The following is a 21,592-nucleotide window of genomic DNA, read 5'->3' as shown; positions in this document are numbered from 1 at the left end:
AGTCAGCTTTTCTAATTACTAAATTCTAATGTCAACTTTCGTTTAGATTTGTCTCATTTCTTAATAGAAAGGAGGAAAAGGTGCTTTTAATTAGTATATTAACCACTGATTTTATTTTTAACCACAAATATTAAAATTGCTTAAAATACATAACAAGCCCTGGAAAAAAGCCTTGAATTCGTGGGTTTCTAATGTGCCAACGTTATGAACATCGTGACAGCAGTGGGGGCCTACCAGAAAATACAACAAACCATACAGATTTGTGAATGGAAACACAAGCTTGTTTTGTGGCAAAAGCTTGTTTTCTTCTTTCTCTTCTTACTACTTGCTCTCTGAGTAGTTCCCCAAATTCATGTTATGTGGAACCAAAACTACTTTGCATTTTCCTGTTGAGATAGAAGGTATGAAAAGAGAGGGCAATCACTGAGAATGTACATGCTCATCTGTTTTATCTATTTTTGATATATTTACAGATAGAAAACTGTTAAGATAATCTTTAGAGGGTATAGTACACAAATAGTTCATCTACAATGGTGCTCTTTGAAGCTGACTTTTTTTCTGATGCACTAAATGTTAAATGGCTAAATGAGTACAAGTAAATAAATCATATACTCTCTTTGGTCATTTTTTCTCTTATTTTGTTCCAAGTTAAACTCCAAGTTAACTAATTCTTTATATGAGTTAAACCATGCATTTTTTTAAAGTCACAGAAAATAAACACTTTCAATTGAAAGCATATCTATATTGGCCTTTTTTTCAATCAGATACATACACCGAAATTTGAACTACCTACTGACAGAAAATGTGTTGAATTTAGGTCTTTTTTGTTCTGTGAATCACTGCTTAAGCCTAAGCCAGATCAGGCAACAAAATATTCAGGTATAATACTGATATGCCTCAACTTTTACTTAGCACTGTAATTTTCTGAGTTAGAAGAATGGAGATGAGAGCCTTGTACTCATGATTTAGGGACAAGAAGGAGTTAGAATTGTCCACAGAAAGTACTAAACAAAAACAGGGCCTAAAGTACTCTAACATCTGGAACCAATTCAAAGATACTTCCAAATGCAGCTCATTTTTCTAAAAATTTACTGTTTGTATACATTGATTATTCAAAGTAATTTTTTAGCTTCCACACATGGTTATTCACTTAGGGACTACCAGTTACACATTTGGTAAAGAGGAAGGAATGGGAAGAGTTAAGAAGACCTTTTCCCCCTGTGTCTTATAATGGCTTTTGTAGCAGTACCTTAATAACTGGATCGTCAAGTCACATAGTTAAGTAGACCATATACTCAAGTATATTAGATCCATTTCTCAAAGGATGAAGACACAGTTAATAAAGATCAGAGTGACTTGATCGGCTGTGCTCAAACAGGATATGCAGTCTTTGATTGTGTTAGTGGCCCACAGATCCAATCTATGCTGTTAGTGGTCCGCACAGATACAACCACACAAAGTTCCCTTCGTTTCCCTTTCAACCTCTTGTTTGTCTTCACCCCCTCCACCAATGTTGAACACTTTCCCCAGAAGTAACCTTCAGTCTCAAAGGATAATAGTCTTTTTGAAATTAACAGGAAATGTACAAACTGGTATTCAGAATCATTAAAATTAGCTGCTTCCCTTATCTATCCCACACAGGAAGATGAGCTATTATTACTTACACAATGTCACTCTTTTTTTAAAAATTTTATGTATTGATTTTGAGAGAGTGGGAGAGAGAGACTGGTTTGTTGTTGCACTTTTTATACACTAATTGGTTGCTTCCTATATGTGCCCTGACCAGAGCTCTAACCCACAAGCTTGGCTTATCAGCTCTAATGTAGCTGAGCTACCCAGCCAGCGTCCACAATGTCTCTTTCATACCCCGTTTTACTTTCTTTTGAAGTTCTACTTTTGTGACTATTTTCATCAAATTTTATACACAATACATATGTATATGTTCAAGAGAGACAAGGATGTCTACTAGAGAAAAGAGAAGAAATAAAAGGAATAAATACAAAGAGCACATTTTTTTGATGTTGCAGAACTTCTTGTGACCCTCTCACACTCTATTTGACAGCCAAGTTTAGAGTTCTTTCTATTTGTTTTTCAGGCACAACCTGGGTCAGTGAAATACTGGATTTGATCTATAACAATGGGGATACAGAGAAATGTAAACGGGGTGCAATATACGACCGAGTGCCATTCATGGAACTTATAGTACCTGGATTTGAAAACGGTATTTTCTCTTAATGTTCCTTTCCACCATAGGAGTAAATTCCACTCCCTCCTTTTTTCTGTGGTGTCTAGAGGAGTCCTGATAGAAAAGATGATACAGACAGAGCTCAAACAGCTGAATCATACATTTCTATAATAACCAAATAAGAATTTGGTTATTCTAACAACCATACTATAGTCCTCTTTCACCCAAAGATAATATCTGTATAAGAGATTTTGATGGGTATATTTTTTATTATCAGGTCAGGAGGAAGTCTTTAACATTTGAATATTAGGTGATCATTATATAAGAAAAATTTAGTGTTTCGTCCAATATAGAGTCATATCTGCTGCTGGTTAGCAGATGTCCAGAGACTCAAGAAAAATAATTGTGTGCATATAAGGTCTTACATTATCAAAAAATTTTAAAAGTAGCCATGAAGCTCACAACTTTCAAAAGGTTAATATAAGAAAGTTGGAAAGAGATTAAGAAGTGCAAGTTGCCAGTTATAAAAATAGTCATGGGAATGTAAATGGTACCAGACTTAAACTGGAATTATTTTGTAAAATATTATAATGTATAATCCCCGTTGTATATATGAAACTAATATATTACATTGTATGTCAACTGGAATTAAAAACAAATTAAAAGAGATATTTTAAAATCTCAAAAAGGAAGCTGGAAAGACATTTCTTGCAGTGTAGATGAGACAATAAGAAAAATAAAGGCAAGAAAATTTTGACATTTTAAAATTTGACCTAGTGTTGTTGCTGCCTCATCAGGTATATCTGAATATTTTATAGACACTTATAAAGATAATAAACTCTGCTATTCATAGGCAATAAAACAGCCTAACTAATCAGGATTTATTACTTAAAAAAATGTCATTGCAGATTTTAGAATTTTATGAGGCCATTTAGCCATATAGCCATTTCAAGCCATGTAGTGGGGTTAAAGTTTACAAAGTGTTCGGCCTATTGTAATGGACCTTTTTTGTTCCACATGTATAATATAATTTAATTTTTTATGCTTGTAGGCATTGAGGCTTTGAAAAACATGCAGTCTCCTCGACTAGTGAAAACACACTTGCCTGTTCAACTTCTTCCTTCTTCCTTTTGGAAGAATAACTGCAAGGTAGCAAATTATTTTTTAATCTTCTTTTCTTAATTTTTTTATTTATCTGAGGGAAAAGCAATTGTTTCGGGGAACTGGCCTGCAAACAGGTATGTATTTGGGAATCCAAAAAAATCTTATTCATGTTGTAATTTATTTTACTAATTATGCAGATATTAAGATGGGGGGATTTCAACCTCTGAGTAAATCACTGGAAAATTAATCATGTGGTCCCTATAGCCTAAAGATCAAGATACCAATGGATGTCAGTGCTGTTGGTAAAGGATTACTTGGTGCCCAAGCCCTGAGATTTTCTCAGGTTTTTTATTCTCTAAAATGTTTTTCTGTCTAAATTTCTTCATCAGTTATGAATAATATATATTTAAATAACCCTAGACTTGCTTATTCATTAATTCAGTATAGTAGCAATTTATAAATATGTAATTAAATTATATATTATATTATAAAACATAATTATATTTAAGTTAGATAAGTGATATATAACATATAATATAAATTATTTATTAAAATTTGTACTTATATATTTATAGATATATATCTTTACATGTAAAATACAAAAATTTATGGATCAGGTTTAGACTTCTTTGTTAATAATTATCTTAATTCAAAAGTAATATATTACTTTTATTACAAAAGGGAGAAAGTTCATATATTATGATCTATACCTTGATAAATTTTCACAAAGTGAGCATAACCATGAACCCAGCACCCAGATCAAGAAATTAGACACTACACCCTTGCTGGTGTGGCTCAGTAGATTGAGCTCTGGCCTGTGGACCTAAAGGTCTCCAGTTAGATTCCCAGTTGGGGCACATGCCTGTGTTGTGGGCCAGGTCCTGGGTGGGGTGCATGCAAGAGGGGACCAATCTATGTTTCTCTCACACATCATTATTTCGCCCCTTTTCTTTCTTTCTCCTTTCTCCTCTCTCTAAAAATACATAAAATATTTTTTAAAAGAAACTGAACATTACCAACACCCAAAAAGCTCTGTTCCAGTACAATTCTAGGCAAGAATCCCTATCTCCAAAGATAATCCTAACCAGAAAGTTTTCACCATGAATTAGTTTGCTTGTTTTGTCTGTAATCATCAAATACATAGTCTTAAATATTTAGCTTATTTCATTTAACATGTTTGTGAGATTAATCCTTATCATTCTTGTCATTTTTGTTTCTGTTTTATATAATGTAGCCTTCTGGGTCACAAAATATGGTACCCTGGATAAAAGTAGCTCATTAGAAGTACCAATTCTCAGGTCTGATTCAGACCTACTGAATCAGAAACAGTAGGGTAGGGACCAACGATCTGGGTTTTAATAAGACCTGGTGAATTTGATTCATGCTAATGTTTGAGAACCACTGATATAAGGCATTTCATTATGTATTTCTGACTTACTTACTTTTTCTATTTCTATTGATATGATCATGTGGTTTTTATCTTCTCGTTTTGTAAATGTTGTGTACCTGCTTAATGAATTTGCAGATATTGTACCAACCTTGTATTCCCTTGATCCTTTAAATCTAAACAAACCCTACTTCATCATGGTGTATGATCCTTTGAGTATGCTGCTGGACCTAGTTTGCTACTATCTTGTTGAGGGTTTTAGCATCTATTTTAATCAAGGTTATTGTCATGTAATTTTCTTTCTTTGTAGTGGCTTTATCTGGCTTTGGAATTAGGATAATGTTGGCCTCATGAAAAGAGCTTGGATGTCTTCCCTCCTCTGGATTTTTAAAAATAGTTTGAGAAGAATATGTGCTCTTCTTTGAATGTTGGGTAAATTCACCTTTGAAGCCATTGGGTCCAAGACACTTACTTGTTCATTGGGAGTTGATTACTGCCTTAATTTCATGATTTTTCATCAATATATTCATATTTTCTAATTCTTCCTGATTCAGATTTGAAACATTGTATAGTTCTAGGAATTTATCCCTTTCATTCAGATTACCCACTTTGTTGTCTTATTATTCTTCATAATATTTTTGGACAACTGTTTGTATTTTTTTGGCGTCAGTTGTTATTTCTTTCTTTAACTATTTTATTTATTTAGGTCTTCTCTCTTTTTTTTTCTTGATGAGTCTGGTTAAAGGGTTTTCAATCTAGTTATTCTTTCAAAGATCTAGCTTTTGATTTTGTTAATTTTTTATATTGCTTTTTAGACTCTATTTCATTTATTTCTGCTTTGATCTTTAGTATTTCCTTTCTTCTACTCACTTTGGTCTTTGTTTGTTGTTTGTTTAATTATTTGAGATTTTTCTTGTTTCTAAGTTATGCCTGTAATGATTTGAAATTCCCTCTTAGGACTGCTTTTGCTGTGTCCCATAGGTTTTAGTTTGTTTTGTTCTCACTTTTATTTGTTTCAAAGTATGTTTTGATTTTTTTCTTAATCTCACTATTAACCCATCCATTGTCTAGTAACCTGTTATGTAGCCTCTTTGTCTTTGTGTGTTTTTCAGTTTGTTTCTTTTAATTGATTCCTAGTTTCATACCATTATGTTCAGAAAAATTGTTTGATATAATTTCAATCTTCTTAAATTTATTGAGATTTGTCTTGCCTGCCAACATTTGGTCTAACCTAGAAAATGTTCCATGTCCACTTAAAAATATTGTGTATTCTAAAGATGTAGGGTGAAATGCTGTGAAGATACCAGTTAAATTATTCTGGTCTAGTATGTCATTTAAGGCTGCTGTTGCCTGTTTAATTTTCTGCCTGAAAGATTTATCCATTGATGTAAATGGGGTGTTAAAACCCCTTACTATTACTGTATTACTCTTGGTCTCTCTCTTTATTTATGTCCATCAAGATATGCTCTATATATTTAGTTGAATCTATGTTGGGTGCATAAATGTGTATAGGGTTATATTCATTTGTTGTCTTGATCCGTTTATCATTATGCAGTGTTCTTTGTTTCTTTATAGTCTTTAAAGTTTATTTAGTCAAATATAAGTATTATTTTTTGCAAGAAATCTTTTTCCATCCTCTTAGTTTAAGTCTGTGTGTTTTTTAACTCTGAGGTGCATCATTTATACATTACACATATCTTGTTTTCTTATTCAATCAACTACCCTGTCTTTTGATTGGAAGTTTTAAGCTATTTGCCTTTAAAGGATCATTGATAGGGATATATTTATTGCCATTTTATCCTTCACAACTATCTTTCTCTTTTTCCTTCTCTTCCTTCCCCTACTCCCTCTTCTTCCTCCTCAAGAAGATCCTTTACCATTTTTCCTAATATTGGCTTGGTAGTAAAGAACTTCTTCACTTTTTTTTGTTTATGAAGCTCTTTATTTCTCCTTCAGTTTAAATGATAGTTCTTCTGGGTAAAATAGTCTTGAATTTAGGCCAGCCTTTTCTGAATCTCCACTATTGCTACCAGTCTTGATATATCTTCTTCTGTAAATCCTTTGGTGTAAGACTTAGTTGGTTATTCAAACTGATTTTTCTATATTTTAGTTGCATTTTTAGTTTGTTTCTGGAAGGAGGCAAATGTAGGTTCCACCTAGTTCACCACCATCTTGGATCTTTTATTTCATTATATCATAACTCACTCAGTATTTCCTTTTTCAGGTTTAGAATAATATCTTAATTTTGAGATTAGTCAGTATGTCAGTATATATTTTTTTCCACCAACATTAGAGTATTCTGTATTTGTTTCTAAATATGCCATCCCCCAGATCGTGATGATATTCTCTTTCCTGTTTACTTCTATCAGCTTTGTTGTTTCAATACTCACATTTAAATCTAAACATAGTTCATATCTATAATATAATTATTCTTTAAATATTTTGATATATTAGTATTCTTTATTTTTTCTCATGCACATGCTACATACACACCCTTAAATTATTTCCTAAATATTTGTTGCTAGTATACACATGAATCTTTTATCCTGAAACCTTGATTGTCAGTATAAATGCAAACATAAATAAGATATTTTCTGTTATCTAAGAGTATATTGTATTATTTAATTTCTACAGATACTGTGCTGCTGAGCTTTGTCTGCTTGCAAGTCACTTTTCTATGCTACATTATGCAATGGTTTAAATAGCATATGGTCCTGCAAAGTACATCAAATAGTGGGAGAAATACATATATATGAAAAATAATTACATATTACTAACATAAGTGCTACCATGGGACAACACCATTCTATAGATGGAGAAAAAAATTGATCAATATGCTAAAAAAAGAATAGGAGCTTTTTTTTTTAGATGCATTAAGTCATTTTACAGAGAGAAAATTCTGTGTACATAGGCTAGCAGATGTGAAACAACAATGTGTGTGTCAAGATTTACAAAAGGTTCAGTGTGGTTAAAAATGAATCTGGGATGGTAGGCAGTCATTAATTCTGAGAAAGATGTTTAGAGTATGCTTTACCACAATATCTTTAATGGAATGACCAAAACATCTGTTGTTTTTCTCTTGAAATTTTTATTATAATTTCTGTTATACAAATAGCTTTTGTTCATGTGTCTATGTTTTCTTTTTTCACTTAAAGTCTAATAAAAAACAAAAGTGATAAGATAGTAAAAATAAAGTTTATCATTTTATTGAAGAAATAAAAACCCATATGAAACCTCACAATCTATGGCCTTGCTCTTGAGAGAGCTGGGGGATATCTTCTAGATACCTTCTGCCCACCCTGAGGCAAGTGGAAACAGACCTTCCTAAAGATTTTAAAGTGATAATGATAGGAAAAGAAAACAATTTGTTCATCACCATAACCTTTTGGTATTGAAATAGGAAGTGATTGGTAATGTTTATAAGGTTTAGTATTTTCTCACAAAATTACATCAGCAGCAGAGTTTCAACTGTTAGAACTCCATAATCAATCTTTTGAAAAATCCTTTTCCAGACATTCCCTTCCTTCTCTCATTCTTGTCCCAAAATATGAGAACTACTACCAGTGATTGGGAAATATAAAAGAATTCTCATTTCCTTTTTCTCTCAGTAGAAAAAGAAGAAGAAAATCTGAATTTGCTAAGCTAAATGGAGATTTCTTCCTGAATGCATCTTTCCTTAGAAATATTTTTACTGCATGTGTGGCTGGAAACTCAGTATTATTAGGTGTATTTCAGGAGAGAATGAGACTTAATGGAAATCTGCAGACTTGATGGAAAACTTAAGTATCAATGAGGGATAATAATGTCATTTCTATTGGGAAATATACTGAAAATTTCTGCATAAGCACATGGAAGGCCTTCAACATAAAATAAATTTTAATCTTACACTAATCATTGTAAACATGGACAGAATGAAGATTTATTGATGAATTTCACACAAATAATAACTTATTTTAGTGAAACATAGGTATTTTCAACTCTAAAAATCATTTATTTTTCAGCTTTGATAAGTGATGATGCAGAAAAGTATTCTAAATTTTAGAAAATATTAAGATTTTTAAATTTAATATTTATTGTTATTCTTATTATGCTTGTCTTTCCATGTTTTAAGAGATGTTCTTTTCAGAGGAAAGAGAACACCAGTGTCTGAGAGTTGAGAAGTTTTGCATTAAGACAATCACGTAGTTGTGCTTTCCTGTATCAGGACAGATATACACACCCAGATAAGGAAAAATAGAAGGAGAAAATAGGCCTTCTGTCAAGGTAAGCAAAAGTTTACAAACTATGAATGATAGAGAGAAAGTTATGATTTCTCATATTCCCTGCAGATGGTCTATGTGGCACGAAATGCTAAAGATGTGGCTGTGTCTTACTATTATTTCTACCAAATGGCCAAATTACACCCAGAGCCTGGTACCTGGGAGGAGTTTCTACATAAATTCATGACTGGGAATGGTGAGTCTGACTCTTATTTTAATCAATCATGGAGTTTCACGATAAAAAGGTGGTTTTTTTGTGTTATTGTTCTTTTGTGAGGAGATATAAAATTCAGATGTAATTTTGTACTTATTATAAACCTAATATGTGCCCAGCACTGCACTAATGTTTTAGGAAGACAATAGAAGAATACATAGTCATCTCTTCCCTTTAAGGATTTTTGAGGAATATGTGACACACAGAATTTTCAGCCCTTGGTCTCATTGTTTCATTAGTACTTGGTGACTACTCCTAGGTACTTTCTTCTCTTATTGTCTCTGTCATTTTATTGTTTTGATTTTATTGAACTCTCTTTCCTTGAACTCTCTTCTCTTTACCATTCCTTCAGTTTTGTTTTATAAACTGAGAATTCTTGAATGAAGATTTTATCTTCAAAGTTTCCTTTTTCCTATCTGTGTATCCTCTCTTTCAGGAAAACTTACTCATGCCCATGGTAGTAACTCTACTTTTAATTCTCATATAAACATTTTCTAATAAATATGTTTATTTGCTTCTTTTCAAGGCAAATGCACCCAATGACATCTTGGAAATTTTTACTCCTGCCGTTGTTTGGACTATTTTCTACCCATAGAATATCTACTCATTCTTTTATTTCCTAAATATTTTCAAGTGTGTTTCCTAAGAACAAGGATATTCTCTTACTTAAATACAGTACTATAATAAAACCCAGGTATTTATATTGATATAATACCATAATCTATGGACTTTGCTCTTACTTTGTCAATTGTCTCAATAATGTTTTTTATAGTAATATGTACATAATTCTGGTCCATGATCCAATTCACAATCACTCATCACACACTGCATTTAATTGTCAAGTCTCTTTATTCTATGGTCTATCTTTGTCTTTTATGACCTTTACAATTGTCAAGGTCATAAAATAGGACACACCAGTTGTTTTACAAAATGTCGCTCAAGTTGTTTTATAAAATGTCACTCAAATTGGTGTTTGTCTGGTTTTTTCTCATGATTATATCAAAGTTATGAATTTTTGGTGGGACACTATAGAGGTAATGTGGAATCCTTATGAATCATATCAAGAAATACATGGTGTCAATTTATCATTTTCTGCTAACATTAACTTTGATCACTTAGGCTGCCAGTTACATCTACTGTGAAGTTGCTACTCTTCTTAGAACCAGACATAGTTTGTTTCCTCCAGAGCCCTTTCTTCACCTCTGCATCCCAGTACTATTCTGTCTTTGTTTTCCTCTGCTATGAACATTTGTACTACTTATTGTCTGTACTACTATCTTCCATTTTGCTCTTCTAGTTTTATTTGTCAAAAGTCGTACTCATTTGCTAAGGCTGTCACAACAAAGTAGTGCATAGTGAATTGTTGAAACAACAAAAATTTATTTTCTCACAGCTTTGGAGCTCAAGTCGAAGATCAAGGTGTCCCCATGATTAATTTCTTCTAAGGCCCTTTTCTTTGACATGTAGGTGGATATCTTCTCTCTGTGTCTTTACATGTTCTTCTCTCTGTCTATGTCTGTGTTATAATTACCTCTTGTTACAAAGAGACCAGTCTTATGGGATTAGGATATGTTTGGGATGTGAAAACTTTCCCCTTTTTTCTTAGTTCTTCTGGATGGTAGAATGATTCCAATGACCTAAGGAAGATTAACAAAAAATAAATAAAATTTTAATACATGCACCCGGACAATTCACATGAAAATGAACAATTCAAAGACAGGAAGGCAAAATTATATATATATATATATGTCATTCTGTACAAAGAACAAAAAACCAGGGAAGCAAGACAAATGCACAAGAGATTTTTAGTAACAAACATTTATGGCTGTATTAAAACAATGGGCAACATGAAGAGCTTTGATCAAATGGGCTTTGCTAGGTTCCTTCCTGTCTACCATTCCTAGTTCATATTAAACTGGAATTATCCACGATGATATCTCCCTTCCTGGAGCACGTCCACTATTTTAAATAGTTTTAGTTAGTAAAAGGGAAGGCCAGAGTTTCTTCCTCAGCTCCTGATCCTTGATTGTTTTTAGTTTAAAATAATCTGCATACCAGAATAACACACATTGAGGTGACTCATTCTGAACCACCACAGACCTACCTTAATAACCTAATTTTTATTTACCTCTTTAAAGACACTATCTTCAAATATAGAAATATGCTGAGGTGCTGGGCTTAGGACTTCAACACATGAATTTGGGGGTATTCACAATTCAGACATTCTCCTTCTAGTCTCCCCAAATTCATATTTTCACATGCAAAATGCATTCACTACATTTCCAAAGCTTCAAAAGTCTCAAACTGTCCCTTCATCAACTCTGAATCTAAAATCTCATCTAAATATCATGTAAATCAAGTATAGGTGAGAGTTAAAGTGTGACTCACTTTGAAACTAAATTCCTTTTTAGTTGTGAACTTGTGAAAACAGATAATCTTCTTAGAAAGCACAGTGATGGGACAGGCATAAATAATCATTTTTATATGAAACAGAAGAAAGAGAAATCAAAAAGAAAAAAAGACCTGAAACCTAGCAAGGCAAATTCCATTAGATTTTAAGGCTTGAGAATAGTCCTCTGGACTGGGACCTACACTAATGACCTCATTTTAACTTAATTACCTCCTTACGTGTCCCATGCCTAAACTCAGTCATATTGTAAAGTACTGGTTGGTTTTTGAGGAACACAATTCATCTATTAGCAGAAGTACATCATCCTTTTTTTAGACATAAATTCTGTGAGAACAGGGATGATTTTATATATTTTCATTATACTGTTGTCTCTTTTTCATGAATGAAGAAGTGAACAGTATGTATGTATTAATAATGATAACATAGAGTAATATTTAACAATTCTTTATGTAAATAGTTTTAATTTTGCAAGCATTTTATCTTTGAATGTAGTGGCTTTTGGTTCTTGGTATGACCATGTGAAGGGCTGGTGGGAGAAAAGGAAAGATTATCGTATCCTCTACCTATTCTATGAAGACATGAAAGAGGTAAGAGACAACCACAATTTCTTTACTTTTTAAGGAAACCTAAGCTTCATCTTCTTTGTATTACACTTTCCTTTCTTCTTGATCTATAAATATGACTAATCTAGTATCCTGCTAACTCTGCCTTGAGAATTCAGTGTTCACTCCACCCACTTCTTCCTACTACCACTGCTTCCTATTCTAGTTCGGACAACTCTAGATTTTTCAGATTGTGTCATTTTGTGTGTGTTTTTCCCTCAGAGAGAATGATTCTCAAACCTAAGTCAAAATACTCCCAAATTCTTTTTAGAAATCTCGCCATGGCTTCTATTTCTTTGTGAAATATAAAATTGTTAAGATAATATATAAAGTTAAACATTATTTAGTTTCTGTGAATCTCTCCAACTTCTACAGGTGCCACCAATTCCTTTCTCTATGAGGAAATGTCTTCATGTAATGTCTTCACTTAAATGTTACTTCTTCACACAGTTCTTTTACTGCCAAAATGTCAAATAATATACCTTATTATTATCTACTAGAGCTTGTTTTGCTGCTATTGCTCTCTTCATAGTAACTACTACCACTCTAATTATTTTATGAATGTGTTTCTTTATTTATATGTTCTTGTCTCCTCTACTATAATGCAAGCTCCATGAATGCAGAGACTCAAACTATTTTGTCCATAATTGTTTCCCCAAGAGGCATGCACAGTGGAGAAACAATGTAATTTCCTTCTTTATTCTAGTTTTTATCTTCTCATCTTTCACCTGATTATGAGAATGGAAAATTACTCACTCCCTAACATGATCTAAAACTTATTTTGATTTATTTTAAAAAGTGTTGTTCCACGTCTCCTCATAAATGAGTGTAGACTGACAGCTGTCAGGGGTGTGTTGCTGGGTGGGGAGGGTATGAGTTGAGAAAAAAGAAAGAAGTCATGAACATGGACAACAATGTTGTGACTGCTAAGCTGAGAGATGGTGGAGGGTGTGAGGGGAATAAATGGTGATGGATGGAGACTTGACTTGGAATGGTAACACACAATACAGTGTAGAGATGATGTGTTGTAAAAGTGTGTACCTGAAACCTGTATAATTTTGTTAATCAGCACCACCAGAATAAATGCAATGAAGATAATGTCCCACATTTTTAATTGAATTTTTCTCAGATAGCTTGTCCACAACTCTCTTTTCTCTTTAACATGATGTCTATGTGGGTGGGGGCAAATAATAAATTATATAAGACATAATAAGAATGAGGATAGCTGGGGTCCCTAGGAACAATGTCCATTGACTTCCCCCTCCTCACAGTCTATCTGGTTTATCTGCATCAATTGCTCAGTTTCTAGAACCTTGACTCAAACTCATTTTGATCCCTTAGATTTCTCTGAATTACTTTAGATGACTATGACCACTGTACATTTTTTGTTTAGAAAATCAAATCTACAGCCTCTTGGGAAACTACCCTACTCAGCTAGGGTAGATCTCTCTCTGGTAGATTCCTTAGTCAAATTGTAGTCTCTTCTGTATCCTATTCAAGTTACTTTGTACCTCTGACTTTGAATTATGCTGCTATATTAGCTCATGAGTGAGTCCAAAAGCAACAAGTAGTGGTTGGAGTGGGTCCTGAAGAGGATAAGCATTTTATTGGAAGGAAAATTCCCAAATGATGTCATAAAAATAAGGTTTCAGAAAAAGAAGTCTAGTTACTTCAAATATGGGATGAAAATCTATATCTGATGCCAGAAAGGCTCACAATAACTCAAGGGTCACAGAGTCTTTGTATCAGCACATCCACCCCAAATTCTCACTACAAGCTTGAGCAGTCCACCTTTTCTCTATCACCGTTCCACTTAATTTTCACATGATAGACTTGGAACAACTAGAAATTCAACTTTCTTAGTAATTCTTCCACTAGAATAATTAAGGTGTTTGTGTAATTTTCAGTAAATTTAGTTTTGTAGCTAGAAGAAATAGATTATTTTAGAATCACTACAGAAACTCTCTGGTTCTGTTTCCATAGGTGGGTAGGTTTTTTTTTGTAACAGAGATGGGTAACTCAAGAAAGGTAAATCTCAGATTGCCCTTCTTTCCAATCTCACCAGGTCACTAAGATTATGGCTCTATTTCTGTTTGGTTTGTACCACCAACAACACCTCCCAGTGGGTACCAGGGTACAAACTCTTTGGCTTAAGTACCATTCTTTCATTTTATCTAACATGCTGTCTTATGCACAATCTGAAGTACAGGAAGAGGAAAGTGTGACCTTCCTAAAATGTGCTAAAAAACCACAACAGCTGAGCCCAGCCCCTGTATCTCTATTTGACTGGCTCAAGGCCTGGCACTAGCTGTAGCCATCTCCAGATTGCTTTATAGCTTATACCAAGGGGCCACAGACACAACACAGCTGGAGGTTGACCTTGACTTCCCCCCACTTCCCCTAGGAAGTGACTGCACCACTAGGGAAGCCTCACACTCTGTGCACCCAGTGGACAGTTACAGAACATATCAGAGTCCCACGCAACCACCTCCACAAGACACTGAGGGAGATAGGTGCTTGCCAAGAGACATAGATAGTCCTATCAGCTGTCTGATTTGGATAAATCCCTTCCATTGACCTGCTGACAATAATCAAGATGCATACACAAGAGGAGAGAGTACTCAGCCCCCACACAGGGTGCACCTTGAGTGCACAACTTGGGAGATAGGAGAGGCTATGCTAATGGACCCAACAGAACACCTACTACATTAGACCATGCTACCAAGACACAGAGTCAAAGTAGATCTCCCTAATACACAGAAAAAAATACAAACAGTCAAAATGAGGAAACAAAGAAATGTGGCCTAAATGAAAGGACAGAACAAAATTCCACAAAAAGAACTGACCAAAATGGAGATAAGTAATCAGATGCGGAATTCAAAACACTGCTTTATAAGGCTGCTCAGAGAATTCAGTGGGTACTCCAATGGCATACAAAGATGCAGGCAGCAATGAAAAGAAATACTAATTGAAATAAAGAACATTTTGAAGGGACATCCAAACCATGGTCCATGGACCGTATGTGGCCCAGGATGTCTATGAATGCAGACCCCCACAAAAATCTTGAATTTACTTAAAACATCATGAGATTTTTTTGTGATTATGTGTCACAATATATTTAATGTGTAGGCCAAGACAACTCTTCTTCCTCCAGAGTGGCCCAGAGACACCAAAAGTTTGGACATCCCTGCTTACAGGGAATCAATAGCAGAATGGATGAAGCCAACAAGCAAAGAAATGATTTGGAGCATTAGGAAGAAAAAAACAACTAATCATTATAAAAAGCAGAAAAAGAATACAAGAAAATCATTTAGTTATTTTTTCACAGGCACTGTAAGGAGCCTCTGGGACAACTTCAAACATTCCAACATTCGCATTATATGAATGCCAGAAGGAGAAGGGAAAGAACAAGAAGTTGAAAACTTATTTGAAAATCATAGTAAAAGAAAACTTCCCTAGCTTGGTGTAGGAAATAGACATACAAGTCCAGGAAGCACAGCCAGTCCCAAAAAGGATGGACACAAAGAGGACCATAGCAAGGTGCATAATAATTAAAATGCCCAAGGTTAAAGATAAAGAGAGAACCTTAAAAGCACCAAGAGAGAAGCTGATACTTACCTTCAAAGGAGTTCCCATTAGACTGTCAGCTGGTTTCTCAAAAGAAACTTTGTAGCCTACAAGAAATTCACAACTTGTATTCAAAGTGATGAAGAGCAAGGACCTGCAACCTAGATTACTCTATCCAGCAAAGCTATCATTTAGAGTCAAAGAACACATATTGCACCAAACTCTTATATGTGAAATGTTAATGGGACTTATTTAAGACAAAGAAGATCAAAACTATGAACATTAAAATGACAATAAATATATAACCAATAATTTAATCTAAAAAACTAAGCAAACGAGCAGTACAGAAATGGAATCACAGATATGGAGAGCATTGTGATGTTGGCCTCTGAGGGAGTTCTGGGGAGATGTGGGAAAAGGGGCAGAGTTTAAGAAGTGCTAATTTGTAGTTACAGAATAGGCGGGTGGATGTTAAGAATAAATATAGGAAATGGAGTAGCCAAAGAGTGATATGCATGAAAAAAAGAGGGGGGATCAATAGAAGAAATGGGCAGTGCTTGGTACAGGAGGGGAAAAATCGGGACAACTGTAATGGGATAATTCATTAAAAATAAGTAAATAGAATAGAATAGAATAAACAAATAGAAAATGGGGACACCTGTAATAGCATAATCAACGTTAATTAATTAATAGAAAAAAGCATAATAAATACTTTAAAGTAGTCTTTCTTCTTTATTGCTGCCTCTTTCTCCTCCTTATCATTCTTTAGGCTGGAAAATGGACAGAATTTTATTTTCCTTTCTCCTAATATATTCATATTATCTAAAAATATCTATGTGGGTATGAGGGGTGTAAAGAGTATCTTTTTTCCACTGTAAGAGAACTCTCTGAGACAAGGAATCTATTCTTAATTGAGATTTAATTGATATAACATTATTTGCAGGTGTACAATATAATAATTCAATATGTGTATATATTGTGGAATGATCACCACAGAAATTCTAGTTGATATCCATCACCACATATCATTACAATTTTTTTCTATGTGATGGGAACTTTTAAGATCTCTCTTAATAACTTTTATATATATGATGCACTATTATTAACTGTACTTAACAATTGTTCCTAATCTTGGAGGAATTATTTTCAGGTTTTTACCACTGCTTATATTAGGTACGGGCCTGTCATATATGGTGTTTATTGTGTTGAGACATGGCCCCTCTATCTTCTTAACTGAGAGTTTTTATTATAAAGGAATGTTGAATTCATCACATGCTGCATCTATTGAGATAATGTAATTTTTTATGCACCACTTTGTTAATGTGATGTATCACTTTGATTGCTTTATAGTTGTTGAACTATCCTTTCACTCCTGAAAAAAGTCTGACCTGATCATGGTTGTATGTTCCTTTAACAGTGCTTTTAAATTTTGTTTGCTAGTATTTTACATCTATGTTAATCAGGGATGTTAGCCTATAATTACCTTTTTTTATACTTCCTTTGTCTGGCTTTGTATCACAGTAATGTTAGTTTTCCAAAATGCGATTAGAATTGTTCCCTCCTCTTTTATTTTTTGAAGAGTTTGAAAAGGATTTGTATGAATTCCTCCTAAAATTTTAGTAGGCAATCTGTTCTTGAAAAAGCATGAAAAAAAAAAGACTGAGAGATTTTGTAAATTATAACTTAGATAATAGTAACTTCCTTTGAAACCATCTGTTATTCTATAGGTTAGTTCTATTGTTGAATGTGAAAGCTTAAATATTAATTCAATATTTTAATTTTTCCTTTTTGGAAACATATTTTTTCTAGGAGGTGATTGCCAATTACAATCAAGAATACAATATGTACATGGGAAGGCAAAATGAAAAGTGTGGATAAAATATAAAATATTTTCCTCCACCATATTGACTTATATAGAACCTAATTGAATGTGTTTGCCTACTTCATGACTAGATCTACCTGTTTTACTTTGTCTTTATATTTGTTTAGGATCCAAAGCGTGAAATTCAGAAGCTGTTAAAGTTTCTAGAGAAAGACCTGCCAGAAGAAACTGTGAATAAAATCCTCTATCATAGTTCTTTTGATGTGATGAAGCAGAATCCTTGTGCAAATTATACTACTGTACCAGCATTTGGTATGGATCATAATGTATCTCCCTTTATGAGAAAGGGTGAGAACATCGTATCTTAGCTCCTGTAGATTTTGTTAGTCCCATAAAAGAGAGGAGAGGTGGATTAATAGGAGCATTGTTATAAGAAATGGAAAGAGATTGAGGGGAAAAAATTAGGAAAACCAAAAACTTAAGAGAAAATAATTCATGGCAAAGAAACTATTGTTGCTGTAATACTACCATGTGAGACAAGTCTCTAGTGAGATATGTTTACTCAGGAGCCTCTATATCAAGAAGCATGAGTCTTGGCACAAGTTTCTATATCAGAAGAATGTCCTTCACTTCTCTGAATTATCTATTCTTCATTCCTTAAAAATGTTTTGGTGGCAGTTAGCAAGCTTACATGGTGTTAGACATTTTAAACAGGAAAAGTTTCAACTCCTTGAGGTTGTTGCTATGATTATGGTAAGTCATTGCATCCTTGGCTTTGAACTCAATTTACAGCTATCATCTTGCACAAAAGAGTGCTTTAATAAATAATAAATATGACTTGTATTGAATTGTGTGTGTTTGGGAGAGAGAGAGGGGGAGAGAGAGGAAGACAGATTCTCTTAGCTATGTTATAAAACCAACTCCAACAATCTCAGTGACTTAAAACCACAAGATTAATTTTTATTTAATATTGGTGGTTGTTAGTCAACAACCAATACCTCTGGTTATTGCAGTTATGCTCAGTTCTTTTTGAGTCTGATCAGTGTTCATTGGCTCTTATGAGCTTAATCTTTTGTGCCTTCTCTTTCTGAAACCCAGGCTGAAAGAGTTGCTGGTTTGTGGAATGTACCATCATTATGGTACAGAGAAAGTGAGGTAGTGGAAACATGTAATGATTTTGAAATGGTTCTGTTCAGATGTGGTATATATTGTACCTATTCAAAACCCATTGGCCATAGCATATAAAAAATTCAAGCCTACAGTTAGAGAGGTAAGGAAGAATCACACAACATGCGACAATTTTCAGAGATGTAAAATCTTATGTGAAAGAGAGGATGAATCATTCAAACTGAGACAGTTTTTGAGAAACAGGTGTTTTGGTGAGAGCCTACAAAGGGAACTATTTAAGGTAAATTAAATTACAATATGTCAACATGCATTTTAAAGATTTTTCTTTTAAAAAGTAAGTATGCCATAGATAAGCATTGCTCAGGACATCTGAATCACAAGTACATAAGATTTTGCCTTCTGGGAGACATTTGGCAATATCTGGAGGTATTTTTGCTGATCATAATAGGGGCATGTAACTGACATCTAATATGTAGAAACAAAAGATGCTGATAAATATGCTACATGCAGAGGGAAATCCCACATCCTCCTGGAAATAATGGTCTGGTTTCAAATGAGGAGAGGCAGATGCAAATAAAACGCCAAAGTTGAGAAATACTCAGCTTCCAAATGTATCTTCTGGATTACTCTGAGATATTCTATGAAAATGGCATTGTTTTATCACATATTTATTGCAAATTCTGTATCTCATATTCTTCCTTTGAGACTTTAAATATGGTTAATATGTTGAAAATTGAACAATCCTATAATGTAGATATGTTCAGTCACATATAAGCCAGTAATTTTCCAATCTTACTTCATCATAGAACTTTTGAAAATAAATATCATTTGACATTGAAAAATAAGTTTTTAAAAGGACTGGAAAATTCACTGTATCCTGAGTTAACAAATCACTTAAAGCCAAAGAGTAAAGATTCGATATGTTGTGTAGTGTCCCAGTGACACTTCTTAAAGCTACTTAAAAAATATTTCCTTCTTTATATAAGCTCTGAGAAAAATGCATAAGAATTTTTTGAAAACTAAGAAGGTCTAGGAGTCTGGGAGTGGAAGTAGGAGTCAAGGAATAGAGTTATGGAATAAATATATTCTAAAGTTAAAAGCTTAAAAATGACAGGGACCAGAGGAGAGAGGGGAGAGAATTTCAGGGGGAAAGGGGAAGGATTCACAGGAAGAAGTATAAAGGAGACATGGACAAAAACTAAGGTGGGGGGGATGGAAGGGAGGTGGGGAGTACTGGGGAGGTGGGTTGGGATTTGAATAAAAGACAGAAAACTGTACCTGAACAATAATTAAATAAAAAATATATATAAATGCTTAAAAATAAACAAAAAAATTAAGTGTGGTCATTCAAATTAAAACTGATCTTAGAAGGAACTTTTACAGTAATATCAAATTTACCATTTATCTTTCTTTTCAGGTATTGCAGGAGACTGGAAAAACAAGTTTACTGTAGCCCAAAATGAGAAGTTTGACGAAGATTATGAAAAGAAAATGAGAGAGTCTACACTGAAGTTTCGTTCAGAGATCTCATAAATAAGTGCTCTTTGTCCAACTGCTTTATGGCATTTAAATAAAAAAATCTCTTTAAACACTTGGTGAAAGAAAATTCTATATGTGATATTTTCTTATTTAATAATGTTAGTGATTTGCAATAGAATATTCAAAGAATTTCAAAGTCTACATATAAAAACAAGTACTGGCTCTATAATTTTAACTACCATCCTCAAAGTTTTTACTATTCTTAAAGACTAAATGAAATAATGTTTAAAATTATAAATTTACCTGCTTTATTTTTTTAATTCAAGTTATGAGTCTTTAAGCTTGCAAAGAAGATATTCATGATAGATTGAATGGATCCAAATATTCCCCAAAAGACTTTAATTTCCCTTTGTTATAACTTAGAATGATAACTATGTGGTGATGGATGATAACTTGTAGTAGTGATCATTTCACAATATATACACCATTAAATTATTTTGTTGTACACCTGAAACTAATATAATGTTATATATCAATTCCATCTCAATTCAAACAACAATTGAGAGTGCCACTGTCAACTTCTTTGTCTTCTTAGAATTTCTCTGTTTCCTCAGAATAGTTGCAGTGCCATCATACATGACTCATGATCATCTGACATGAGTGAAACCAGAAAAATCAGCATTTGTGCTGCCTGTCACTACCAGAGCCACTAAGTAGAGACAAGAATTGAATCTCTCTGGGGACTTTATTCAGATGCCACTGATCTGATAAGATGGTGGGTTATGTACTCTCAAAAACATCTTAACATCTCACTTCAAGCCAATCTTTTTATAAGGAGAAGAAACTGTGGGTAAGGGGTTTGGAAGAAAGGTAATTCAGTAAGAGTTGCAGTCTAGGGATGATTTTCCTGGTATTTCTTTAGCTGCTGATCAACAATTCTTTTTTCCCCATGTATTTCTTTTCTTTTAAGTATATTTTATTGATTATGCTATTACAATTCCATTCTTTTCTCCTCTTCATCCCCCTCTACCCTGTACCTCCCTAGTACATGTCCATGGGTGGTACAAAGTAAGGAGCCAGTGTGAGTCTATAAATTGTATTGGAATAAAGTTCAATCTCTTTATATTTGTCATCATATAAAATTATACACAATTGCTATAGACACAAATAGAAACAGTGAGAGAAGTATGAAAAAATAAATATTAATATGTATAATTTAATAATATACACAGAGTTATAGATATAATTCAATTATACATACATATATTCTTATGTATATGAATGTCATTGAATAATATGTTAATATAGGTTGTATATATTAATATTATATACTTATACATATTGTTACTCACATATATTATGTATTCATTTATATTATACATTGTTATATAATATTATATAATACTATCTATATGAATATATAATTGAATAGTAT

At 33.4% G+C, this 21,592-nt stretch overlaps 1 protein-coding gene across 1 annotated transcript; it reads left to right on the top strand.

Moving 5' to 3' along the window:
- Positions 1-2,027: 2,027 nt before the first annotated feature.
- LOC128626991 (sulfotransferase 1 family member D1-like) lies at positions 2,028-20,407 on the top strand (the record flags this gene model as incomplete). Its single annotated transcript, XM_053662679.1, has 6 exons — positions 2,028-2,221; positions 3,237-3,334; positions 9,005-9,131; positions 12,052-12,146; positions 17,718-17,898; positions 20,096-20,407. Coding segments are annotated over 6 exons (811 nt in total), but the record flags the coding sequence as incomplete, so codon positions are not given.
- Between the last annotated feature and the right edge of the window lie 1,185 nt (positions 20,408-21,592).

This window comes from Artibeus jamaicensis, unplaced genomic scaffold (assembly GCF_021234435.1).
Source record: "Artibeus jamaicensis isolate MK-2021 breed Jamaican fruit bat unplaced genomic scaffold, CSHL_Jam_final contig_2704, whole genome shotgun sequence".
NCBI classification, from domain to species: Eukaryota; Metazoa; Chordata; class Mammalia; order Chiroptera; family Phyllostomidae; genus Artibeus; species Artibeus jamaicensis.
This window is presented reverse-complemented; position numbering and strand designations above follow the sequence as displayed.